Here is a 27,741-nt window from a genome sequence, read left to right as displayed (position 1 = left end):
GTTAGCCAGTGGCAACGCTCCCTTCGTTACTTACCTTTATTGTTTGGGCAGTGGGAAAGCTGTAGATTTGTGACATAAGAAGCGTTGTGCCTCCAAAGCCACTTGAGTCCATGCCCAGCACAGGTTTGGAAGCTAGGAAGAGTGTGGCAGAAAAACTGTGGCTGCCCCCACATATCTCGATGGCATCAGGGTACATTGAGCACCAGTGTCAGCCAAAGCCATAGACATTTGTGGGTCAGATGTGCCAGGCCATTAGATCCACACAGTCCAATAGATCCCACTATCCCTTTCCTCCACCTGGCTAGAGGCAGGGCCCCCTCTAATCCTGGTTATGGTACACATTCAACTCTTCCTGTAAGTGTGACCTTGAGGACTCTTCAAGAGGATTGCTCATATCATCATTCCTGTACCACCTGGAGTCTTGTCCACATGAGACAGGAGCAGCATTTACCCTACATGAGTGTCTTATAGTAGTCATTCCTCTGTTAAATTCTTGTACCCAGGCTGCTAAGGAAGAGGTGGGCTTTCCTTTCCATTTCCTCATGTCTTCTCCATGCTCATGAAGGGAAAACCCTAGATTGCCTCGTAGAGTGTACCCTCTCTCCTTGGCTGGGGGATGCCTGCTCCTAATAGCAGAGAGTCTTTTTGGTCCTTGCAGGACATGGAAAACTCTTTCCTTGAGCTCTTTCTCAGTTTTCAGGTGGCCCTGTTCAAGTTTCTCTTCCAAGTTCCAGATGTGCTCAGCCAGCTTTGTTTCCACAGATGAGATGTGGGCCTGTAACAGGACGGTGACAGTGTCCTCATAGATCTCTGATTTTCTGACCAATGCACCCACTTTGTCCTCTCCCTCCGCTTCAGCATTGCTAGGTAAGGGCAGTATATCTCTGGTGAGAAATTCAGCCACACCTGTGGCATGCACTGGACACTGTTTGGACTCTTAGGGAATCTCTTACTCTCTGAAAAGATAATCTCCAGCCCCCCTAATTCCCTTAGGTATCAGATGCATTGGTCCATCATGTTCCACTATCCTTGGTGCACCTGGAGGTCCTTCTTAGGAAGGTGTCTATCCCTCACACTTGCCAGCAGTCACTGCCAGAGGCTGTTTCCTGTGTTTTCCTGACCCCCTGGCCAATGACCATATCCTAGGACAGAGATCCCAGTTGCCTGGCCTCACTTCTGTCCAGAATGGTGTCATGGGTTGTGGTGTCCCAGATGAGGAGCAGCCAGGTCAGGATGGACTCCTTCGCCTGGCAGGTGAACTCCCTCTGCAGGTCATCCAGGGATTGAGACTGAGTGATGATCTCTGGCTCTGTCTTCTGCTGGGTGTGAAGGTCCTGCCACCTCCTCATGAGTCACTTTGTGGCCTATTTGGCTACTGGCTTAGGCTGTCCTTCTGGCCTAGACAGATGGTTTGTGTGGACACGGTTCCTGTTGATATTCAAGCACAAACTCTACCTCTCTTCCATCCTCTCTGGGTCTTGGACACCAAAATGTGAGTCATGCCCTGTCCCCTGCAGAGCCCCACAGAGCATTGTACTCCACACACTTTGATGCATCTGTTGGGAAGTGCTTCTGGCAAATGCTCATGAGCCTCTTCAGCTCCTGTATGTATTTCCTTTGAGTTTTGTCATGGAGCATATGGGCCATGTGCTTGGAGAAAATCTTTTCACACCCCATCTGTGAATGGATGCCAACCACGGTGACACCAATAGGCCAGAGAGCGTTTCCAATGGTCATCTAGAGATGGACATTGTTTGCCTTCACATGTTCTCTTTGCAACATGAATTTAATATCTGTTACTGATTCTTTGATGTCAGCAGGAGGTGTCCTTTTGTGGAGTTTCCTGGAGAGTGGCCTCAGGTAGGACTCTGTTTCTGAGTGGTGCAGTTCAGCTTCCCCTGCACTCCCTGTTTCACATAGTCCTCTCTGAAATTCAACTGCTTGACCCAAACTCCCAGAAGAAACTTCAGAAACTTTGTTATGATGTCTATATCATAGTGATCATCACCCTGTCCTGAGGATTCTCCCAAAGCTTCTAGTTTTTAACTGTAATATTCTCATGGACTTTCAGGTCATTCTGGGAGTCATCAGCTCCTGCTTCTTGGCCACCTACAATTTCATTCAGATACTGCTGATCAATCTTATCCAAAGCAGCCTTCAGGTCATTTCTCAGGCCCTTGTTCACTTCAGGTGCAAGAATTTCTATCTTCCTCAGATGTTGAAATGCATCATAATCTGTTTTTCCAAACAGCCTGATGGGCTTACCCTTCTCTTGTAACCTCCTGATAAACCTCCTGTGTGGAAAGAGTTATTGGCAGCTTGTTTTCTGCTACTTCAAGTTCCAGCACTGGATTTGATGGGTGGTTTATCCTCCTCTTCCTATTGCTGTACCTTTTAGCCACATCTCTGGAACTAGGCCTCCTCTTCCTTTTTAGCTAACTCACTGTGTTTGACATACTTCTTTTTTCCCCCCAGGAGCTCCTTCTCCTCCAGCTGCTGGTGCTTCCTGCTGATCTCTTGCTTCAAGATGTTCATGGCAGTCCTAGAGGTATCAGACCAGACTAGGACAGGCGAACAAAAAATACATTCCAAATTAAATTCATTGCTTCTGATGTTATCATGCCATAAACATAGTATATTAACAAAGCAATTTTGATTCCTCCCCTGATCTTAAAAAGAGCATCATGATGGGTAAATAGTTCCCCATATGCAGAAGTATGTATAGGGTAAAGTACAACACCCACATGAGTACATCAAGCATCATGATGGTCAGGAAGTCTTGTATCCCAATACACAAATGCTTTAGAACAAAATTGTAATTCCAATTTCTCTCTCCGGTCGCAGATCAGGAGCCAGAAGATGTTCTGGTTTGAAAGTAAACCAGTGGGAGGAATGAATCCTACTCAATAACCTTCAGAGAAAAGATGGAGTTACAATTTAATAGGAAGATTACAATAAATACAATTATACACAGAAAATTGGCTTAAACCGACAAAATCAGAGTACAACCTGGCTCCCTGTGGGTCAGGGTAGTGGTTGCAGTCCTATTGAAGGATGGTTGCAGTCAAAGGGGTGGTCCTGTGGAAGCTCTGGTCTTTCTCTGGGTCAGTGCAGTGGCTGTGGTAATGTCCAAAGTCCCCGGTTATATCTGCTCAGGTTGGGGGGAATGCTCAGTACCTCCCCCTGGGCGAGGAGTTTCACAAGGGAACGATGTAATACTGTGAGTCATGGGGTATTTGGAAGGCCTTGATGGTCAAAGTCTAAGTCGTTGCTGTTGCCTATTCTGCTGGTGCCATTGAGACCAAGGTGGCCCATTGGCAGAGATAACCCCTCAGGATGGGTGAGATCCTGCTGGTGCTTCCCAGGAGGGGAATTATCACAGAGTCATTGGTGTGGAGAAAAAGAAACACTACCCTGGCTCTTGGCGTTTGCCTTTTCTTCCTTATCTCATTTAACACACAGCTTGTAGCCTGAGGTGTTGGGTGTGCCCTGGGCAGCCACTGTGAATGGCCCATCATTACAGTTTGTCAGAAATAGCACTACAGCCTGGGAGAAAAAGTTTTGTGTGACTTCTGATAATTCAGTCCAAGTGGAAATGTAGATCACGCTGTGAGCTCTGGCTGTGCCAGCTCTGGAGTTCTGGGGGTACACTCTGTCTTCTGCCACAAAACACTCCTTTGCTTCCTTTGCAGCTCCACCGAGGCACCCGGCAACCACTCCACAGCTGCTCTATTTCTAGTTCAGTTCCTGTGGTGTTGCCAGTGCATCTGATTTTATTCGCACTCTCATGTCAGCTGATATTTCTCTAAACCCCGTTCATAAATCTTTTAAGTACGTGTTGGTGTAAATTTTAGAAAAAAAAATAAATTTGATGAAAAAGTGTCTGTATGGGCTAAAACCTAAACTTCACTTAAAATCCTTTCATTTCACTGCCAGGTTTGTAGCTTCATTTGGTTGGCATTTTGTTTGTTATGAGGCTGGATTAGTTGATGTTAGTGACATCTGCCTTGGCTTTAGAGACGTCAGTGAATGACGTACAAAGGTAATTACCAATTCCCGTTTCCAGTCCTAATTATTGGCAGAGATTCAGTTCTCATCTGCAGTTTAATGTCAGATGCCAGAAGTATAACAGTGCATCACCCACCTGTTGGCGAGTTATACTTCTTCAGTAAGTTCTTTAAGAAGTCAGAAAGCCCAGTCCTAGGGCATCCAGGAGGTCGTGTCCTCATGCAGGGGCATTAACCTCCAGAGAGAGCCCATCTCTGGCTGGATCCGAGCTGTACTGGTTTGCTTTATCTATTCAAGACTTTTTGCAAGAAAATGGTACGTTTGCTAGTTTGGCAGAGGGCAGGTGTCCCCTGGCTGGCACAGGGCAGGTGTCCCCAGCTGGCATAGGGCAGGTGTCCCCTGGCTGGCAGAGGACAGGTGTCCCCTGGCTGGCACAGGGCAGGTGTCCCCAGCTGGCACAGACCTCACCTGGCTCCTCGCCTCCCGTGCCATCAGGTGGCACTCCAGGCTCACGCTGCGCTTTCTGCCTCCGCCGCTGTCTCCAGAGGGCACCGCCAAGGAACAAAAGAATCAGGGTCTGGTTTTACTCCATTTCAAAGAGGAAATGCAGTTAGAAAAAACCCCTCTTATGAGAAATAGATAACCATTTGTGAAGCCGATTCCCTGCCAGATACAAGCGAAGTTAAACAAATGCCAAGCAAAGGCATCATTGTGGAGTGTGCCTGCAATCCAAGACTATGAGAAGGGAGGAAAAAGATCTATTTTTCTGTGTGATAAAAAACTGCACAGTGATAAATGAACAGCATATGAAACAGTGCATAGCAAACTTATGAGAAGTGCAGCCTAGCTGATTTGCAGCTCAGCAGGTTTTGAGAATGTTCCTGTCTCTAAGATCTTATAAAATAAGCCTGTCAGCATCAATCTGCATTGTCTAGTTCTGTAGTAAAGTGAGTAGTGACAAAACATAGTCCTGATGGTGCTGCTGGTGGAAACCCTGTTTTTTCCTGCATCTTCATGTCTCAGATGCAAAAAAAAAAAAGAGCTTAAACCTTTTTATTAACTCTCTGTTATCTACACAACAAGAAACTGAGAAAATCTGTGGCAGAGTTTAATAAAACTTCAGTAGAAGCTATGCTCATTTAAGGGAAATTCTAACTGCAACTCTTGCTTGAGATACCCATGGACTATAGTTAACACAAGGATTTGGGAATGTAGAAAACTTGTGGCAAGATCACACACACCGGGTAAAGGCCAATAAGAGAAACTCTGCAATACTGATTTTTCACCTTTTTCAAATCAAATAGATAGATGACAGCAGGTTGCTAGAGACATTTTGTTTTATTTTTGTAGATGGCAGGATTTTTGTGCAATAATAGCAAGTTTGGCAACAGAAAAGGCCCTTTAAAAATTGCTGTTAACCACGGGAGACAGCAGTGCCTGACAGCAGGAGCTGTGTCATGCTAAATTAGAAAGGGCTTGAACCAAGCCCACAGAGCCTGTAATATCCCAGGAATCACTGTGTGTTGATCTCAGCATGGCCTGTCTTTATGTGAAATAATTTTGTCACTTTAAAGAGCAAGGCATTTCAACAAAGCATCTCCTCTCTAGTTCCTCTCCCGTTCCTCCCTCCCTATTCATCCCTGGTGACAGCAGAGATGTTTCCACGACAACAAGCCATGCTGTTGCCTCAGGTGACAAACTATAACTTCAATAAACAATCACTGAAAATAGCTTCAAACAATTAATTAGGTAATGGAAGTGTTATTTTAATAGGGCTTAGATGCTTTGGAAGTAGTCTACAGACCAAGTTCTGATCAAGAATTTGTCTAGAATCAAAGCCAAAGCTGCCATCTGAAAATCAGGATAGATATCACTCTGAACACTCTAAGAACCATCTTTTAAAAAAAAATCCTTCAAGATCAAAACATATTAAATCCAGAACAATTCAGGGGGTTTTTTGTTTGTATTTTTTTTTTATTTTTTATTTTGTTCAAAGCACATACTGGCAGGAATTTACCAACTTGCTCACTGAAGGCAGTCCTTGGCTGACACACTCCCCATATGTGTACCCTTGTATCAGTGTGACAGACAGATGATAAGCCCAGGAATTGGTTTTGCAATAAATGGATTTTTCAGTTTTCTCTTTACAACAAATGCTTTCCTACAGTTATAAATGGATGATTCATAAATCTCTCCTAATACTGCTTCTAGTAACAGTTCAATTGATCTTTAATCGTTGTTTAAAAAGTGAATCTCCATGGAGTCCTTCCATCCTATAGCCTGAAGTTTCTGTAGCCCAGGGCAGCTCTTCTGTCTAAGCTTAGATGTATACAGTGTTTAAGTGCAGATGGATACATTGAGTATATGCCTGTGCCTTATATCACGGTTCTCATTAGCATGTGCACTCTTTGGGGCTGGTAATTGCCCTAGCAGAATTTCTTTTTTTGCTTTATTTATGATATTAAGTTTCTCCAGAATAATGCATCTCTGAAGCAAGGATAAGAAAGGCAAGGGCTGCCATCCTTCCCGTCCCATCAGGTTTGTGGGCTGTGCAAAGACCTTCCCTTGCAGTGCCAGATGTGCTCCTACTCCCCTCAGAGGCTGGTTATGGATTGTGCTTATGGGTTAAGTTCTAACTTTCTGTGCAAAATATTTTCAGTCTGTGGACAAGGGACTCTGCACTGCTCCTACTGCGTGTTCCTCTCGGGCAGCTCCCTTTGGAGGGATTAACAACAGTCCCTGGAGCTCCCTTTGGAGGACAATGGGATTCATCCCTGTGTGTCATCACACAGCTGGGATCAGGCCATTGAGAACAATGTAGAATGGAACAGAATGTGCACTAAATACTGTAAAGAAAGTTTTTGAGGCAGAAAATGTTGAATTGTCTAACTTTTGCAGATGCTTTTTTTGGTTTTTTTATAACTTTGTCAGATCAAGGATGAAATCCAGGTTTGCTGCAGGCATGGTAAGGAAACCTTGTAATAGCTTTTGTATGGGGTGTACACATAAAGCAGACTGACTCCAGTTGCACAAATCCTTGGAAGAAAAAAACTGAGGGAAACATGTATCTGAGGACTGATAATTAAGGTAGTACCCAGGAAGGGAGAAGATTGGAATTCTAAGCTGTACAAATCAGGGTATACATCCTGCATCACAGCAACTCTTGTTGCAACCCTATGCCTATTTCACTCTGAATTTTCATTGTGGGACTCCTTTATTTCCCCTTGGAAAGTTTTGAAGATCTTGATTTGGTCCTATGGGAATAAGATCAATATATAAGACCTCAGGGTTTCTCTGCAAAAAAATGTTTTTTCTCCACTTCTCTTCCTGCAGGAGAGCAAAGGATGTGGGTGTGGGCCATGGCAGCAGCCTCTCATTTGTGCAGGGAAGGGAGAAGGTTCCTCCAGGTGCTTTTGGCAGGTGGATGTGCATAGGGCAGTTGTGTCCCCCACGGGGAACCACTGCGGGGGCTTTGAGCCTCATGCACAACAGCTGCCTCTTTGTGGGGGATTCTATAATTGAAGGTTTAAACAGTTAAACTGCTTTCTTAATGCATTTGTGGTTGCTAAGATACAAGCTCTTCAATTCTGTAGATCTTCCACTTGAAATTCAGCACTTTGGGAAATGGGGCTTTCCCCTCTGACAGCCCGGAGAGGGGGAGCTGACAGGGCTCTTCCCCTTGTGCTGGTGAGAAACTGCTCCTGCAGCTGCCTGAGGGGCTGGATTTGGTCCAGCTGGGTTTGATGGGAATAACTGGTGAGATTTACTGACTTCTGGCCACTGTATGTGGCTGAAGGAGGAGGCTGAAAGGGGAATGTGAGGGGTCATAGGATGTGGTAGAAGGAAAAGCAGAGAGAACAGGCAGCACAGCAGGCTAGGGGAGTGTGTGGGATAAGACTGAGGATTGACGCTGTAGAGGAAGCAAGGGAAATCTTTCTGCCCCCTTCTTTAGATAGCCTCAGGCTTCAATTGTCCTTCTCAAGCAAGAAGCATGTTCTCTGCTCTCTGATAATGAAGAGTGGATCTCAGGAGAGTCTGGTTTTGGGACAGGTTTGACAAGACCTTGGGGATAAATTGTGTGGGGAGAGATTTCTTGCACTTCAAGAAAGTGATTAGGAGATACAGATTTAAAAGTAACACTAAACTCCTCAAAATTAATTAGCAATATTACAATAGCAGCTCAAAATATTCAAATATTTTAAAAGGAAGCCTTCCAAAATATTTGGAGGAAGGTAGTATAAAATAGTGCAGCTTATCTCTCATTTTATGCTAAAGTAAGTCTTTACCTTCGAGGGTTGCAGAGAATATTTTGAACATGTTGACAGAGCTCAATTGATGCAGCAACATCTCTCTGGGTTTGCAGATCAATAGCTGTGAGAAACAGAGAGTGCAGCTGTTCATCCTGGAAAGGTGTTAGCAGAGATGTCAGAGGTTGATAATTGAACCAGCAATGTTCTCCTCCCCACCTCTTCCACAAGGCAGTCCAAGATGTGCATAAATTTTCTGTGAGCATCATCTCCTGTATTGCAAATAGACCACAATGATAGGATCTCTCCTATCTGTGGGAAACCTCTGCTTCTTTCTGCACCTTCCCACTAAAGTGAGGAGGAGCCTGGTCCAGAGCACCATGCAGAGGTGCTGGAGGTGTTCAAGGCTCACCAAAGAGACACAAAGCCAAGAACCTACCAGAGCTGGGGTGTTAGCAGAAGTAAGTTATCAAGAATGGGTTATCACTCTGGTGTCTCGCTTGGGCAGCATTTATATTACAGGTATAGAATGCAGGAAAATCAACCTATTTTCTCCCAATCTGACACCCAAATCCCAATTTCAGTTACTTATTTTTTTTATAATTTACAGTGATTTCCTCCCCTAGAATAGTTTCTCCTGTTTGACAAAAGATGATGAAGCCAAAGAAGGTGGTGATGGGCTTTCTGGAGTTCTCTGAGCTAAGTACTCTTCTCCTTGAAGCACAGTTACAGTGCCATATTCACATACTTATTGCCAGCTGAAGAAATTGGTCCTGTTTAAAATTGGTACATTTGGTCCAATTTAAAATTGATCTGCTTGGATCAGGCTATTGCATGGGACATGCATGTTAGTAGTATGATTAGTAGTAGCTTTAAAACAAGGAAATCACCTTACATACTTTGATGGAGTCACTGCTGTAGGGTTTATTTGTTTGAGCAGCCACGTTAAAAAAACAATGTATAGCATTGTCATGATACTTGAAATACCTGTTTAATGGAATTGTTGGTTTAAGGATCTTGTCCTACTCATTGACTGCCTCAATTGGCAAATGGCAAGACAAGTAATTGGCTGTACCTTGCCTGCCTGATCCATACTCATGGCAGCCTTCAGAGCTGAGGGAATTGAGTTTAGGCAGTGAAGTGCTCCACATAAATTGCTTTGTATCACGGTCCAGATTTAGGATCTACAGCTGCCTGTAGAGTTGTGTTCACCTTCACATGAGTAAAACTTTGATTCTCATCCTACTTGAGAGAGAAGGAAAATAAAATTTCACTACTAAGAAATGCTTTTTCATGGTGCACTCTGAGAGCAAACCTTTTCTGAGCTGGCCTGTACAGAATTTCCAGACAATTTAATGATTTCACAAAGCCTAAGAAACATAACCCGTCCCTATAAAATTCGGCCCATTCCAGTAATCTGGTTCTGCCACATGAGCAAGGTAAGTGACTTTATGCTCTAATTTTAGACTCAATACAATTTGCTGACATGTGTGCGAATGGAAAATAATTCCTATTGGGAGTGGAAACAAATTGGTAATAATGTTACTGGAAATTGGATATAAAGGCAATCAATCCTTCCACTTGCCCTCTCATCAGGGGCAACCAAAGGCTCCAGCCAAAGGCTCCAAAAGATTTAAAGCAAGACAACTTAATGGCTGCAAACAGCAGAAGCAGGTGGCTCACACCAGTACCTCCCCCAAGCCCCAAAGGGTTAAATTGCCGTATGTAGCTACTAAGTATGCGTGTGAAAATTTCAAAAGCATGCGAGTGAGCCATCTGGCTCCTGCTCCTACTGGGTATTTGGGGATGAAAAGGGAAACTGGAAAGGTAAATAGTGTATTGCTTGATGTGTTGATTTTCAGCTGAGATTTCTCTCTTCAGTGCCTAGTCATATTTGTCCATCTAAATGAGTGGGATTGACTGTATCTTCCCAAAAAGAGGTGAAAAAATTAGCATGTAAGCTCTGGGAGAGCTATGCAAAGCCACACTCTGCCTCATGTAACAGCTGAGGCAAATTTATTCTGGTCTGCATCCAGAAAGAGGCCTCAGTCTTTCAGTGTCTAACTCGTGTGCAGGGATGGCAGGAGGCTTCTCACCCCGGGCACAGGCAGGATCAGCTGCCGTGGACTGAGATTCCAGAGAGCTGCCCCAGATCTGGGGCAAGCATCATGATCACCACAGAGAGTCACGCATCAGCTCAGACTGCAAAGAGAATGGATTTCCTACTTCAGTGTGTGTGCCAACCCAGCATTTTTTTTGTTTATTTTTTTTATTATTGTATTTTATTTTCCCCTGGGTAGAGATCGAGTGGTGGGAGAAAGCAGGATGCTGCTCTGCTGACAGCACTCTGGTTTGTCACCTGGGTCAGCATGTGGCTCATTTGGGAGGCTGGCCTGGCCACATCCCTGACACACTCCCATGGTTGGAAGGTCTCAAACCTTGCCAGTGATGACTGTTGGAAAATATGCCAAGTTTAATTTTTTTAATTTTATAACTTTAGCCAGTTTTCACAGAATCACAGAATGAACTAGGCTGGAAAAGACCTTTGATACCATCAAGTCCAACCTGTGTTCCCCTTTGCTGTGAGGGAAAGGAATTAAGGGTTTCTTTCCAGGGCATTGTTCCACCAGGTTAGCATCTCAACAGACTGGGAGTAGCCCAAAAGCTACCCCAAAATATAACAACCATCAGCAGAAAATCAACAACTAGCAACAAACATTTACTTCAGATGCTGCCCCTGGCATGGTTGGAGACACCTGGTCCAGAAAAGACTGATAAGGAAATCACGGAGTGAGAACTTAATTAACATCAGAGGTGAAGAAATCCATATCCAGTAGGAAGCCAAATACTAAGACCTATGTAGCTTGGAGCCAATGAACATTGAACCAATTAATCTCTCTGGGTCTTGACTGTATAAAATCTATGAAAAATCTGGTAAAATTCATGTGTCATGGAATGGTTTTCTCTGCACACCTGGGCTATGTGAGAATGAAATTATTTCTGTTGCACATCCTGGCCAGAACAATATCCTGTCCAGAAATAAAGTAATGCCTTGATTCTCTTAACACTAAAAATGTTGTTGGTGTGCTTTTGTTTTTCCTGCAGTTTTGGTGACACCAACAATACCGTTTTTTACCTGTGACTTCAGGTGTCAATTCACACTGAATATCTCTGATTCCATCTGTAGGAGATGGACACTCAAGACTCCTAAAGTCCAGGTTGGGCTATGAGCAAAAGAAAAAGCTGGTCCCGGGACTGAACCTAAAGCATGTCTCCAGCTCTGCTACAGCTGCCCACACTCTTCATCACACAACACCCTAATCCCACTCCTGGCATGTGTTCCCTCCACCTCCTGCCACAACACTTGAGGTTCCCACAGTACCTTGCCCTCCAAGTCCTGATCCCTGTGACTCTTCCTCCTCCGTAAAAGGAGCTAAAACAACTCTTTCTTGCCTAGCTTAAAAATAAGCTGTGCCTTGAGGTCATCTATTTATACCTTTTTTTGGTTGTAGTTTTATTGAAAAAGCTGGTATTAACATATTTATATTTTTATTCAACAACAGTTAGCTAATTTGTGCAACACAAAAAATGCAGCCATGAACAACAGCTTCCAAAACAATCAGATTTACCAACTTTACCATTACTTACTCTACACCACTGAAAGCTCAAACTAAAAAGAGAAAGTTGGAAACGTTCACAATGACGATGTTAACTTTTTACATTCAAGAAACCAGGAAACTGATCTATAACAGTGATGTCAAAGATAGGAACGGAATACTGGTCTTTGAAAGGTTTCTATTTATTTTCTCTATAATTACTTCATGGTATTTTGGTTGGGTATTTAATTAGTTTTATAAAGCTCCAAAGATATATTTGTTTATTTAATTTTAACATGTTCTTTTTGGTACCCAAAGCTGCAACAGAGTAAGGTACTTCAAATTAAAAACAAAAAATGGTTTGCATTAAGATCTGCTTTATAATAAGTTATCTATAGAATCTTACTTGAGAATGTTAAAAGCTAAATATATGTTTTACAGTATCTCTAGCTTTAAATGCCAATATGAGCTGATAGCATTTTTTTTTTCTTTTTGAGCTGCAAAGATTAATGGAGGGGGCCAAAAGTCAAAGAAATTGTATGACACCCTTGAAGCAGTAGTTTGGCATTAACAAGTTCTCTATACAATTTACCACACTCTTAAACCTTTTTACAAGGAAAAAGAAAAGGAAAAGGCAATTTTGTTAAACTTCATTAGAATAAATATATACATATACTGTCCATGCCTGCTACAGCATACAGTATTTTATAAACAAACATTCTTTGTTCCCTTTAAAATCACCCTACACATTTCATACCATATGTGTTTAATGTGGCTGGAAATTGGTGCACGTGTTTGTGCTTCTACACACAAAATATACAGCATTGATCTAGAAAATTTCAAACAGACAGATTTCAGGTGTGGCATTGAGATGTCCTACAAAAACTCTAGACTTTGTCTTTTTTTATTTCTTGTAAGCAGATTTTCACCCACCCTTCCCCTAAACCAAAATACAAAAGCATGCAGATCCCTTCATTAGTACATTCTCCACTTACCAAGAAACCAGTGCATAATGGCTTAATTTTTTTTTTCTGAGGAGTTTTAATATGGGTGGATTAACAGGTCACGTGAGTTGTGCTCTTTTATTCATGGTTAGAGTAGGAATCCTTTGGGATATTGAATTTTCTGCCAGAGCTATTAAGAGTGCAGCAGAACTTTCTTTTCCTGGATTAAGAGGACTTCCTGCCCACTGCACCATTCCGGTACCATTCCTGCCTGCCCTACTTTGCCTGTACTTTCCTTTTCCATTTACGTCACTCATCATTACAGAGCAGAGAGAGATCTAACAGCATTTTTCTGTGGAGGAAGGTTTTGTTAGGTTTGGATTTTTCAAATTTTCATGTTTCTCCAGGACTAACTTTGTCTCCCTGAAGTAGCCTAATTTAAAAGTGTTAAAATTCCCTTGGCGGTGCTGCCTCTCACAGTTACAGACACCAGGCATTGCCTGTATTCCCCAAAGGCCAGAGTTAACATAACTATTCTGCAAACATCAAACAAGGGACTTTATCAAGTGTCTAGCAGGAATGTAACTTTGTTCCCACTCAAGTTGGTTGCTGCCTTCAAGGAAAGCACTTCTAGCCAAGGTTTCCAGAACTCCAACCCCAAATGGTAGCACAGGTTTGTGTGTGAATTTCCAGGCTGTGTCTGACAAACCAGTCCCTCCAGAGCTGCAATGCCAAGTTTTTTAATAGTCCTCACACAATAAAGATACTACTTATTGTTTTAAACAGAGTAAAGAGAACCATGGAGAGAATAAACTTCTTAAAATAAGCTGGCTGAGTAACTATACCAGTCTGTCACTTACTCACGTGGGAAGGTGAAGCACAAATTAATGTGATAAATAAATAAATAAATAAATAAGAGGGTATAGTAATGAAGGGAAGGGGATGGGTGAGATGGGGCAGCTTTTCACCAGCAGGGATTCTGCTTCCAGCTCTAGCTCTCATGAAGTCTCCAATGTGCCACATGCTCGAAAGGGATGTGGCTATTCATTCTTTCAAACAGGCTCGGCCTAACTGAAAGACAAGAAAACAGCACTGGAAAAAAACCAAAACAATCAAGGGATTGAGGCAGAAAACTCTTAACAATGTGGTAAATGCTGGGCACTGCAAAAGCAGGAAGGGCACCAGAACACCACAGTCCTGCAAATCACTGAGACCCTGAAAGGATGGACAGGAGTTGGGGAGCCTCAGCCCCTCTCAGGAACACTCCTAAATTGAATAAATATTTCTGATTGTTTAAAGGAACCGATACAGACCACAGTACTGGATTTGCACTCGTGCCTTTTACTCATACAGTTGCAGTGATGGAAAATAATTGGCTTGCCACCAATAATGATACAGGCTGAGGGATGAAAGGATGCAACCTACAAATCCCACCACAGAAGCCACAACTTTTGTGAAGATCACATCCTTCTACAACTCTCAAGAGGCTGGTTTGTAAATATAGAGGGATATTGATAAATCTAGTGCATTTCTGAGTTCACTTTATCCTGAAATATGTACAGATTGTTTGTCGCTGCTATAGCAATGATGTTCTCGGTTGGGTGCCATGCTGTGTGCAAGATCTTCTTAGTAAAGTCCAAACTGTCAACACTGATGTCATCTTTCCTCCGTTTGCCTCCAACGCAGACTCTGCGGGGTTTCAGAATGGCTCGTGGCTTACTGCTCTCCCGGGAAGCCTCCAGGGTAACATCCCGCTTGGTGTTGCGGTCAAACATTCGGAAAAAGTTGTTATATGCACCTGTCATTATCACACTGCAGACAGACAGAGAGAGAGCCACAACAAAGGCAGTTAAACAGCAGCTTGTGCAAAGCCTACCAACATGACTGGATCAGGACAGACGAGTTTGACCTTAGGGTTAGCTGTCTTCTGGGTTCAGATGGGAAAGAGTAAGGAAAAAAACCTAGGAAAACCCCAGTACTCCCCAAAATGAATAGTTTTCTTCTACCAATGCATTCCCCTTTCATATTATTTAATGAAAATTACAGTTACCTCAAATTATGTCTGCTCCCTGACATCTTGAGAATTGCATTGCAAGATAATAAAAGCAGCATGTTTTAATAAGTTATTTTTAATTACCCTCCAGCTTTTTATGAGTGCTTAAGGATCATACATTTCAGGCTTTTTCCATTTCTCTGGAACTTTAATGACAGCCGAGTTTTACCATGATTTCAGAAACAGTCTAAAAAATTCCCACATATTTCAAATCTTTTGATACAACAGTAAGGTTTAGTACATAATTATATATTTTAATGAGTATTTTGAAGAAGGGTGTTTTGAAATGTTCTGAAAAATCACATTGAATTTGCACATGTAAATTCTTTCCAGACAAAACCCTTTTCCTTGCTGAAGCCACAGATCTTGCAAGTCCAGACATCATTAAAATTTGTATCTTCTTAGAAATAAATACACTGGTGTCAGGATCCTGGCATCTCTGATATGAAGTTTGAATGAAACATCAAGTCAGGATATATTTCTGAGTCTGGGAGAAAGGGACAGAAAACATACCTCGATCTGTATAAAAATTACCTCATTAATCAGCTTGCAGTTTGAAATAATGGATTGCAGTTGCTTCATTCTCCTAGTCCCGAGGGGAGGATATTTTGTCACTAACTTTAATGAATTCAGGATTTCATCCATGGCCCTCAGGTTATTGGATTAGCATAATCATGAGTTTCAGAGCCTTGTTTGAAAGCTCATCCCCTGTGAACTTTTTCTGTATATGAAATCGGGGCTGTTCTCGATTCTCCTATCTAAGCCCCAAACAGGGTGGTTTTGTTCTAAAATTCCATTCTGTAAGAGGGAATCCACTCCAAATGGTCAGGTCTCCACAGGAAAAGCTGCACAGTTTTAAGACTCAGGCAATCAGGAACTATTTGCCTTTCTAATAGAGACCAAAAGAACATATTTGACGTGCATGGCATTAACAAACAAACCTCCATCTCACATGACAGCTGCTTTCACACTTTGCTGTTGAGGGGGGATCTGTGATGAGCAGCAGACTGGCCAGGGAAACAAGGAGCATATGGGAGAATATGGGAGAACTCACAGGCACGAGCCATGCTCTCCACCACACAGACACTCACTGGCTGATTAGATTAGATGCTCCTGGATTCAGGAGTGCCTTAGTGTGTGCACAGCCTCCAGCCAGAGCTGCCTTGATCTTATTTGGGGCCATTAGGAGCGACTGTAATACAAATGAATGGTATACTGGAAAAGCAGAAATGTGAGCTGTGCCCCTCATTGCTGTGATACAGCTGGGGACTGGGGGCAGAGCAGGCTCCAGAGATGCTGCAGGGTACCCAGAGTGGGTGAGCTGGGTTTGTACACTGGGAATCACCCAGCTCCACCCTGCCTCCATGCCTGCTGATATTGCAATCTGATGGCAGCTAATCCCACACTGAGCTCTGTGCAGCTCCTGCAGTGCCAAAGGGAACTGCTGCAAACCAGACAGCAGAGTGTAGAGAACCAGGACACAGTGCCCTTGGTGAGACCCAGCACACACTGCTCTTGGTAAGAGCTCACCCAAAGCCCCCACTCATGGAGAGGGGCAGCTCCCTGGGGGTCTGCAGGCAGCTCGCAGCTGGGGGATGCACAGGGAGGGCACACACAGCCCCATCCAGCCCTGGCAGGGAGCTCCTTGCTGCTCTCCAGCAGCAGGACCAGCCCCTTGCAAAGAGGTTTCCCTTTCCTTCTGCACCTACAAAAGGCCTGGCACAATCCTGCCTAGCAAGGCACAAGTTAACAACCTCGCAAGCTAAAAAACAGGAGTCAGTGTGACAGCTTGATAAAACGTATCCCAGAATCTGCAGAAAGCCTATTGATCAAGATTAGTGCCCATTTCAGAAATTGAATCAACAGCAGTAAATCAAATGTTTCATTCCTTCCAAATCACCAAGTCTTGTCATTACAGCTCCTGCTGTAATGGCTAGTCGCAACATGAAAAACTCGAGGTTATTTCATATCTCAACACTAACATACACAATTTGTGATGCAAACAGTCCATCTGTATATTTTCCCCCAGGCAAAATTTTGAAACGGGTTCATAACACTGATGCACCCTGTGCCATGGGCTGCAGAGCTGTGGCTCCCAGGGCAGAGAGGAGCATCCCTCCTGATGGCAGTGGGAACCATCAGAGAAGCAGTTTTCATGCTGGCAGAGTACCAGTGCACCAAATGCAGAGAGGTGTTAGTTAAGGGTCTTATTTTAGAAGGTTTTGCTTGCAGTAAAACTGCCTTTATAGTCCATTTGCTTCTTAATTTCTTGAACTCTCGCATATTTTAAAAAGTCTGCTTTCTTCAGTTGGATTTACTGCAGTTATTTTTTTAACATATGTAGATGACTACTTTTCATGCTGGCCCTATTTTTCGGCAGTTTAATGGCTCAGTGAAAAACAGCATTATGTAAATGAGAAAGTGCCCATTCTTCTTCAAGGTCACAAACACAGATGGATTACAACTTTACCTGCTGCTTAAAGTAATAAAAGAGAGTGAAAACTAGATGTAAACCTGCAATATTTTCCTGTTCAGGAAAATACAATGTACAATGATGGAGTCTATGCAATAAGGATTTTTTTTTTTTTAATAGTAGAATATAAATTGTAGCTCAATGTAGGAAGAGTCTGTTCTGTATTCCCAGACGCTGCTCTGCACAGCAGTGTTATGACAAGGGCTTGCACAAAACCCTTGCAGGAGAGGCTGGTTCAAGAAACCAAAGCCCCTCATTCAAAACAGCCTGCACTACTTCACAGGTGTGTAAGGCAGCAGCCCAGAAAAGCTCTGTCTAAACACCTTTAATTGTCCTTGGAAGGCAGGTTTACAAGCTGTGCTACACAAGGTCAGAGGTACCACCCTCTCTGCCATGCAGAGGCATTTGGGACACAGAACACACTCCAGTGCACCCTGAGGAGCAGAGAACTGATAGCTCAGGCTGGAGCAAAGCTACAGCCTGACTGCACCTGCTCCAGACACCACAGCTACAGACAGCATGATTACAAAAAAACCCCAAATAAAACAACACCACGCCCCATCTCCTCTCAAACAAACCTGCCAAACCAAACAGAACAAAAAACAGGGAAAAACCCCAATGGTTGCAGCATGACCACCACCACCTACATTTCACCCCCTGCAGCCCAGACAGTGCTGTATTTTCTAAAAATAAATTTTAAATATGTAAAATCGTCAGAAATAAAGAATTTGAGACAAAAAAGTTCTTCCTGTTTGCATTGGTAACAGCAATACTCAAAAGGAGCAGATATTTACCTATGGATAATGATTTTATTAAATATGACATCAGCACTATACCACTGATGTTTTATTTAGGACCAGCGTTTTAGGGCCTACAGAAGCAACCTCTCAACTACTGATGGCTTGGGCATCTTTAATTATCTTAATACTTTTAAGCATCTGAGTCTCGATGTTTTGGTTTTGGTAGTGACTTTGTTAAATGAAATACTTCAGTATGAAATTTTCCCCACTAAAAAGTTCTGCTTCTCTTGGGTGGTCAACAAATTACTTCACCAACTTCAAAGGCATCTGAATAGGATTTTCACCATTTTACTAACCTGCAATGAGATATTCCACAATATTTTTTAGGCAATGAGATTTCATCAAACATGCCAGTCACTAAGAATGGGCATATCTCTGTATTTCTCCAATTTGTTATTCCCGTATCTCAAGCCCATCTCTTAAATGTTATCCATGTTGCAGCCATCCTTACACACAACAGTCTTCATCAAAATCACTCCATTCAGCTGCATTCCTGGATGTCAGGGATTGCCCTCAAGATATGGGGTATCAGCTGGAATTAAGGCTTGCTTAAAAACCAAACTATTACTTGCTCCACATTGCTTTGTGTTGTTTTTCTTGTTTAGGGTTTTGTTTGTTTTTGTGGGTTTTTTTAACTTTGATAATTTTTGGGCTAACTCTGGCCCAAATTAGTCTTCCAAGATGCAAATAAGTTTTTATTCACCTGCAGATTTCTACTGCCTGGAGAAATTCAGATAATTTCATCGTTTCTCCTCTTTCACTGTTGCTCACAAGACCATGGAAGCCACGGGCTGGTGTGACAGGACTAAGAGCAGGGCTGGGCAGGGCTTCAAGGACCTGCACACACCCTGCTTAAGGCTGATAGAAAAACGAAACCAGCCCAGCTGCCCTGCCCTTCAGTGCAGATGTGGCAGCAGAACATCATTCCCTGGGGCAAGAGGCAGGGCTTGGACTATTCCAGGTGTGAGGGGAGGAGACTCAGAGAGCAGCTTCCTTTAGAACCTGCCTCCACACCTGCAAATCTCAGCAAAGACATCCCTCAGGCACCCAGCATGAAAAGGGACTTTTCTTTGACCTGAAACTGTTTCCCAATTATATTTTGAGCCCCCAGATTTTCAGTATTTCACTGCCATGTGAACCAGTGCAGAAGAGAACATCCGCAGCCTCCTAGGATTAACGGGTAAGATCCACCAGATCTGGCTTCATGACAAGCTGGCCCAATGAAAGAAAGGGTTGATTCCAGAAAAACGCTCAAGCAACATTTTTCAGAGGAATATAAAGGGAGCTTTATTATAGCAAAGGGAAAGGAGGAAGCATTGTCGCCAGCAATGAGGAACTCGTGAAATACTGGGAAATTTTCCTGTATGCTGTACTGTGTAAAATCACTGACTCCCCATCTCAAAGAAGGAATTTATTTAAACCTGTAGGTTTGTGGGACCCTGGTACAGCTGGCTGGCACAAGACTGGGAATAAGAACAAGGGATCCCCAAGGCCTTCCAAGCTAATATTTAACATGCCAAGCTTTGAGAACAAAATGATGTCTTCTAGCTCTCCAGCATGGAGTGTGCTGCCAGACAGGAATAGACTCTTAACATCTCATCCAATGGGATTGCCAATTCCTCCTGATTAGAGTGAAGGCTGATGGATATTCAGGGGGATGAATGACAGTTCAGGAGGAAAGGACTGACTGAACAGTTGTATGTGACTTCACTCATCTGCTTGCAGCATATCGCTTATCATGATGGTATTTAGAAGTCTCCCTGGCAGGGGTCCCATACACCCATTCATTTGAAATCTTCAAAAAAAAATAATTAACTAAGGTAATTCACTTGCTATCATGTAGAATTAGGTCTTGTTTGCGGTTTTTTTCCTGGCTTCTTTACCTCACAAAAAGCTACAAAAGAGCTTATTTTTTAAGGTAAAACTGAAAGCTGCTGACAGTGGGAAGCAAAAGGTGTCCTCCAGGTCATGATTAAAAGACTTGACTTTAGATGTGAACGGAAGAGCTAAATTAAATTGCTATGTAAGTAGAGCTCCCCTATTCTACACAGTCATGTAATGATGTATATACAATAAAGATAGCATGATTTTTGTGTAATATACTCAACTACAGATAATACATGCTCATCTGGATGAATTAATGTAAGACCCCTGCTCGGCTCCCTCCCCTGACCACTGTTGCCAAAGTACACAGTGATTAATGTGCCCTTCAGCAAATGAGATGGGCTCTGCCTGATTGTATTAGTTCCTGTTCATTGGAGTAACTGAGCATCAATCACGTTCTAATCAGAGCTCATGTATGCTGATTATTTTTGTGAGCAGCCTCACCATCAGGTCCTATCATAGCCTAGATTAACTTTTTAGTAATAACAAAACTTAATAAAAAGTATTTTCACCTAAATAATAAACACACTTTAATTTTTAACTGAACAATCCTGTCACTATAAATTGTCATTATAGCTTTGAAGCCTGCAAAAGATAAAAACAATATATTTAGAACTGCAGTTATTACTGTTATGCAGACAGATTAATAATCTAAGTACTGCAGCATCTCTTTGGAGTACAATTGTCAATATGCAACTTTTACCTTTAGTAATAGTCCTTTTTTAAAAACTGCATACTGTTCAAATGAACTGTTTTTAACAGCTACCAGTACCTACATATTATTTAAATAATGATCCTCCAACAAAAAAATATTCTGGTAATGTATAGCAATACTTGTCATATTCATAAAGCAAGGAGCTCAGAGGAGTGAACAAAATATGAGCACTAGTTCTGATATGCTTGACTCCTAAAAAGAAATAACTAAATAAAATAGAGCCCTTTTCTTTTGTCAAATGTTTCCAGCTCCTCTACTCGAGAGTTTCTTACAACTAAGAGCAGCACATTGTGTTTAGTGACAGGTTTGGTAATTGTGCATGACTAACAACGCCTCAGTGTCTGGGCAGTACAATAAATGAAGCCCTCACAATCTAATGTTCCCACTTAATAATTACTCCCTGCATTGATCTTTCTGATCTGTCAAGTGGGAATGAAAATATTACACTCACTTTAAACCCTGATATTGAACAAGAATTCCATTACTACCAGGCAACCATCCAGAGTGGTCTTACCATGCTAATGAGACAGCAGCACTTCATCTGGCCAGAGGAGACAGACACTAGGCCTTGGAGTACGTGGTTGCCCATCCTGTAAAATGCACTAGGAATTCCCATCAAAAATACCTGAAAAGTCCTGGATCTTTTTCAAAGTTTCCCAATATCTACATGATTTGAATGCACTGTTGTTCTGTGTCAGACTTAGACAAAAATCAGCATTGTCTGTTTTCCAATAAATGCTTTGAATTTTGTATTTCTAGCAGGGCCAAACTCAAGCTGTAACCACACTGAGAAAACTCTCTGCTAAAACAACCATTCATGCATTGGTTTGGGAGTTTCAGAGAAAAGCCCCAAAACCTGGATCTTCCACTAAACTTCCTGTGAGTCATTCCCAATCTTTGAGTATACCAAAGCCACAACAGCTGGTGCCCAAGCTGCAATGACAGCAATCTGAGAAGTATTTTGCTCAGTGTAGTCCATCTATGTAATTTTAAATGGCCAGCAGTTGGTATCACAGAGGGTACTCAATGCTGAGTTAATTCTTGTCAAAAAACATATCACTCTGCATGCAGGCAATAGAGATAATGGAATATATATGTATATTCATTTGCATAATGAATGATACAAGGTAAAAGTTTCATTTCTTTAGCAAAGACAGAATCTTTCCATTGGGCAGATAGAAGAATTGAGCAAAGGAAAGTTGTCCAAAGAGAAGGTGCCCCTTATCCAGTGTACAGAATAATCCTTGATCTGCATTTGTGGAACACAGGACTGGAAGAGACTTTGTTCTGCACTTCCAAGTTCAGACTCGTAATTTTAACCAATTTTAACAGGTAAAACTACCTGTTGCTCTCAACACCTGCTTGCTGTTGTGCCATTATCACTCACATTTATCTTAGCTAGATTCTCTTCCTCCCTATGTATATCTCCTTGGTATACTTACTACAAGCAAGTAAAATCTGGGCTTCTCTTTTGCTAAGCTGATGAAAACCAAAGTCCTGGGCTCTCTTCTTTAGAGCAGCTGTCCATCTGCTTGATTAGTTCACCCACCTTGGAGTCGAGGGACAGGAAATGTGTAAATGCAGTTCAAAGGTCTTTGAATAAGAGCCCAACATAATGTCACCACTACTCCTTTCTCTGCTGGATAGCCCAGTCTTGCCCATTCAGGGATCATACTTGTCTTTCACAGATGTCTCAGACTGCCTGTTTCACAGTTCTTGCCCACTCCAGGGTGGATAGGCTTGCTTCAATACAATGAGGCAGGCTGCTTTCCAAATGAGAGGCTGAGCTGAAGGAGCAGTTCTAGGCTCAGTGCCAAACTTCTGCCTCTTGGCTCCTAACTCTGCTGAACCAGGAGTCACTGTGTGTCATTCAATATTGGCTCCTGTGCTCTCTTTCACATGCATTTTGTGGACTACTAATCCCTTCCAAAGTCACCTAGCATATGAATGTCCCTGGGAGTTGCTTCCAACTGATAAGATGAAGGCTTGTGCTTTTTTTTAACTAAAATCCTCACCTTGCATTATACTCTTGGATTTTATCCATTTTTATTAACCCAGTGCTCTTGGCTGCTCAGCTATTCCTGTATCATATTCCTACTCCACAAAGTACTGCCACTTTGCCAGCATTAAGGCATTGGCCCACTCCATCCTTGCTCACACTCTGACTTGTGCCAGTATTTCTCATTAAAATGTTCAACAAGATATTATGTCTAAGACAAAAACAAGAACCTCTCCATCTCCCCATCTTTCTCATAGGGAAAGGGACTGCTCTGATGGAGGGAGGTATCAGAAGTGTCATTTGGCAGCAGTTTGTAGAGAATCAGTGGGTGCCTGTGATGGTCCTTCCTCACACCCATTTCCAGTAAGTGACCTGAATTTCTGAGGCAGCTCGTGTGCAAATACAGGATCATGTAAGTTTCCTTAGTGTGTTGGTGGGATTGTGTAAGCTGGCATCATTCTTTTTATCTTTTGCTGCCTATTTATGATTTAGATGAAAATGGAGATATTTTGAAGGGGTTTTTCCCCTAAGGCACAAGCCAAGGTTATTAAGGCTTACATCATGTCTGAGGCAGTCAGAGACACAACTGCACAAACATCCAAACATCCTCTATCAACCAAGCACTGGCCTGTGATTCCACACATTGATGTGGAAAATAACCACGTGTAAGTACTTTAGGTTTGCTCCCCATCATATGGGAGGTCTTTGGCTAAATGAGGACCGTGATGGAGAGAAGGATGGATTGATTACCTGTCTGACCCATTCCATGCACATTCAAACTTGTCAAAGATGCAGTCATTTTCATAGAGGGAACATAACTTGCTTCTAAGGTAATCATGGACCTGTTTTAAAGAAAATAACTGTTATTCTTGAAATCAAAGAAAATATAAAACTCCAAAACCAGCCCTTCATTTTCTGTGTTATCTCCCAGGTTCACTTTCAAAATATGCTGCATAGATTGGTAGCTCTGCAGAAGATACTGTGTTTAAACCCCAAAGAAGCTAACTGTACTTTTCCACAGCCCAATTAACCAGGTGCTACAGAATTACTGTTGCAGGAAGCCACAAAACATGCTTCCCTCAGCAGGCTGCTGACCACTCTCTTCAACATATTTGTTTCCTGCTTGGGTGATTTTCTCAGTGCTAGCCTAATTCTCAGAGACATTTCACCAGCTGATGCCTTGGATGGGCTAATTAACGTGCAAGAAAACCAATTTAAATAGTAACAAAAATGTCATATTCCAAGATAAGTGGACTCTCACTTATGGCAGAAAGAACTTGGCTCTGTTAAAAGAACCTTTATGGTATTACATTTGTTTTTGTATGGTATTTAGAAGCCAAATACAGCACAAGGTTGTAGTTGCACAGGCTGAAAATAAGAACACTAATTTAGCCCAAGAATTTCTCTAATTTGGCTGAGACTTAAAAACAGCATTGCAAATTCTCACTTACTAACTAGAAAAGTGGGACTACCCAGCAGAGATCTCTCCTCTAGGCCACACATCTCTGCTGACCAAGGCTTATCATAAAGAGATCTCATGCAAACTGTTTCAGTCTTTTGCTTAATTTGATTAGTTTTTCTTCTGGATAATTTGGTTTATTCCATAAGGAAATAAAAAGGTAGAAAACCCCTGCCTACATAAATTTACTAGTGTACTTCCACTCCTGATATTTTCTTCTAGCTATTGTAGAAACTGTAAAACAAAGGTGTGTAGGTGACCTCCTGGAGAAATACACCAATCCAATGGCCCAGGGTATAATTTAGCTCTGCCATCCTGAAGTTACAGGTTCTTGCAAGTCCAGTGAAATTATTCCTGCTCATGGATGCTCAGCATCCTCCTCTGGCCTCAGGGCACAAATATTTCTTCTAGTAAAATAACTTCTATCAAGACTAGATGAGGGCCAATGACCTTTCATTTAGATTTTCTTTAAATGGACCCATCTTTGATAGTCAAATTGTACAGTATCCAAAGAATATTTGTTATGTAAGATCATTAAGAATTACAAATTTTAGTTATTGATCAATTTTCATTAATAAATGAACACTGAAGTGTTCATTAACACATAATGTCTTATACAGCAATTACTTGGCAAATGGCAGATAGAACATTCCACAATTAAATGCATTTACCATCACAGTGAGCAACAGGTCAGAACACTAATTTTTTTTACTATTGATGCAGTTTCCTACACTCTCTGTAATTAAACCCTTTCCATTTCTCTTTAATTAAAATCTTTTTTATGCTAGCAGTGTAATTTGTTACAGAACTGGAATTCTTTCCTTTGTCATGTTTGTGAGCTCCCAACACTTGGAAGAAATAGAAAGGCTGGGTAAGGCAGAAGGAAGTAGATCACATTTGCCTCCCTGACTGTCATTTCTAGGTCTTTCTCTTGTTACCATTTCCAGCAGCCATCTGTCATGACCACTGTCATGTACACACCCTTTGCAAAGTGTGTCCAAATCCACAGCTTGGAGCTGTGCCTTTCTATCAGCTTTGTCAAAAGGGATTTTGCAATTCCTCTCTCAGATGTCTTACCTTGTTAAGACTTGTCAGACTTGGACAACCACCTTGTTCTTTATGTAGACTTTTTGATTATCACATTTGAGCATATTTAGACCCTCAGAGAGACTCTGAAAAACTAACTGGAACAAACACTTAATTTTCACTGTTTGCATATTCACTTGCCTCTACCAACGGAGGGTAAAATCAGATTTGCCTTGTCTGTTACATCTTGCTCTTACCACATATAAATAGTACTTGAAAGCAAACCAAATTCATTCCTCACTAATTACCAAGGACTTTTTCTCCACTGCAACGTTTTAGGTCTGACCCTCATGAAATTATCTAGCAATTCTGTGCTCCAGACTAACACAGCAACACAACTACAACGGACCTATTTTATTGTGACTGAATAGACACAGCCAGGAATTGCACTGGAAAGTGACACATTGGTCCAAATCCCTATGCTGCAGACCCTCCCTAAAGTGGATCAAGCTATTACCAGCAATAAATGTGCTCACCTTGCTGTTCCTAAGGATTCTGCAGGGTAATTCCCCCCAGAAGAGAAACCTGTTAGGCAGGGCTGCCTTGTAATATTCAAGCACTGACCATTGCACTGCACTGCTCTTTTAGTGCTGTCCAGTGACCATACTCTGCCCTTTTTTGTGTGAAACAAACAGGAGTAAACCATGTTGAAACACTGTCAGCAGATAATGTGTTCAGCAGGGCTGCAACAGCAGCTCTCTGCAATAGCATCCTTCGAGCCACAGTATTGATATGAAAAATAACCTGTATAAGGAATTCACTTTTGTTTGTCAGGTTTTTAATATTAAAATTGTAAGCTGATAATGAAGCAGTAGAGTTATGGACTCTGCTCTTTATTACAACTCTGTGTGAAATCTCCTTTTGTGACCCTCACTATTGCAGCTAGGCAACATCTAAGTGGCTACCATGCAGTGGATGAAATGAGAAATTCAGTCTTTTAATGAACACCTTTTAATCTATTAATAATATATTGTCATCATAATTATGTGGATACATAACTGAAAATGTTAGGTTTATTTGTTGCCTTCCTGTGATCTACCCCAAAAAAACCCTTTTGAGAAATTACAAAGTTTATATATGAGATTCAGGTTTGTGAGAGAGAGATATCTCTGAGACAAGTCATTTAAGACAGCAATTTAAACCACTTTTTCTTAGGATGGAATTCTCTAGTCTCTGCAGCTTAAAACCATGAAAGGTTCTCAGAGCAGCTGGATCACGTGAACCCCATGGAATCCTGTGCTATTGACTTCCCGAGGCACCTTGTTCAACATTCTCCTTTAGTCTATTGCAATGCCCAGCAACACATCTATATATTCTTTAAAAAGCGTTGGGTAAATATTTGAAAATTAAAGGCAATCCAAAGATTTAAGAACACTTATATTTTGCTATATTTTTTTTTATTATATAAGGGGTTTTGTTGTTGTGGGTCTTGGTTTTGTTTTTTTTTTTCTATAAACTGCAATTATCAGTACTCATTTTTCCCCATTTCAGCATGAAAAAAATATAACTTTTTAATTGGCCCTACTGTTGAGTGCCAGACTGTTTTCAAAGTGACCAGCTTGTTTCACAGCTGCCTACATGAGGAAATAAAAGCAGGTGTCAAAATCAAGACAAACAGGTTGGCTTGACCATCTCTTCCTCCCCAGGGACTAGGCAGCCTACTAAATTAGCATAGGTATAAAGTAATATATTACCTAAGTTCCCAAAAACCGAGATTCTATTATGTTATATAAAATATAGTCTCGCCCTTACCCTCCCACTCCGTTTTCACAGCATATCAACATTTCTAACACATTCAGCATTTAAAGCACTGCCATTTTAAAGAGCAAACCCTATTCTATAGTCTTAAAGGTAAACAGGCTTAGATTTTCCAATATTAACACATTGAGCAGTGAACACTATCCACCAAAATGTAATGGATGCATTGAAAAGCACTGGGGCCCACTCTGCCTACTAAATGCTAGCTAAAAATACTGGAATTTTTTTTTTGTTTTGACAAGAAGTGCTACCAAATTCTCATTGTGTTTTTTTAAAAACAATCTTAATTATAGTTACTGTAAGCTACTGTATCCCACCTGCCCTTATTTAGACACAGAAAACAAGTGACTGATCCAGCACTGTCACAAGATTGTCTCTCAGTAAGCAGCACAAGCCAGATGAATGGCATTTTTCCTACTTTGCATATACTTTTTTAGGTAGCTTAACAGCTTTTTTCTTACTGCACTTTCATAGCAAGCAGTTTCTGTGTCATAGACATATTTTCCTTCTTCAAGCCAGAGTAAAAAAAAGTAAGCTCAGCCCTCCATTGCCAAACATAACAGATGTCAGAGTACAAACTTAGCACTGGCTGGAGCCACTGGCATTTTGTCTGGATAATATCTCAATGAATTCAGGCAACCAGATGTGTCTGTCTGGCATTTGTGAGCTGCTGTGTCAGGGGTGCTGCCAGGGCTTAACACGGAGCACTTCTAGAACGA

General features: G+C 41.9%; 1 protein-coding gene and 1 pseudogene across 13 annotated transcripts in view; both read right to left on the bottom strand.

Annotated features, from left to right (window-relative positions):
- Nucleotides 1-1,384: 1,384 nt before the first annotated feature.
- On the bottom strand, nt 1,385-2,659 carry LOC106865251 (pre-mRNA-splicing factor 18 pseudogene; annotated as a pseudogene).
- A 9,128-nt stretch (nt 2,660-11,787) lies between these two features.
- PPP2R2C (protein phosphatase 2 regulatory subunit Bgamma) overlaps nt 11,788-27,741 on the bottom strand; it is a 191,262-nt gene continuing 175,308 nt past the window's right edge. For all 13 annotated transcript variants that reach the window (XM_088163102.1, XM_088163108.1, XM_088163104.1 and 10 more), the window contains 2 exons: nt 23,470-23,561; nt 11,788-14,607 (listed from right to left, as the gene is read on the bottom strand). In XM_088163102.1, coding sequence (XP_088019228.1) covers nt 14,316-14,607; nt 23,470-23,561 — 384 coding nt within the window. In that variant the 3' untranslated portion in view covers nt 11,788-14,315. The remainder of the gene's footprint in view (nt 14,608-23,469; nt 23,562-27,741) is intronic.

Source organism: Sturnus vulgaris, chromosome 4 (assembly GCF_052056855.1).
Source record: "Sturnus vulgaris isolate bStuVul1 chromosome 4, bStuVul1.hap1, whole genome shotgun sequence".
Taxonomy (NCBI): domain Eukaryota; kingdom Metazoa; phylum Chordata; class Aves; order Passeriformes; family Sturnidae; genus Sturnus; species Sturnus vulgaris.
This window is presented reverse-complemented; position numbering and strand designations above follow the sequence as displayed.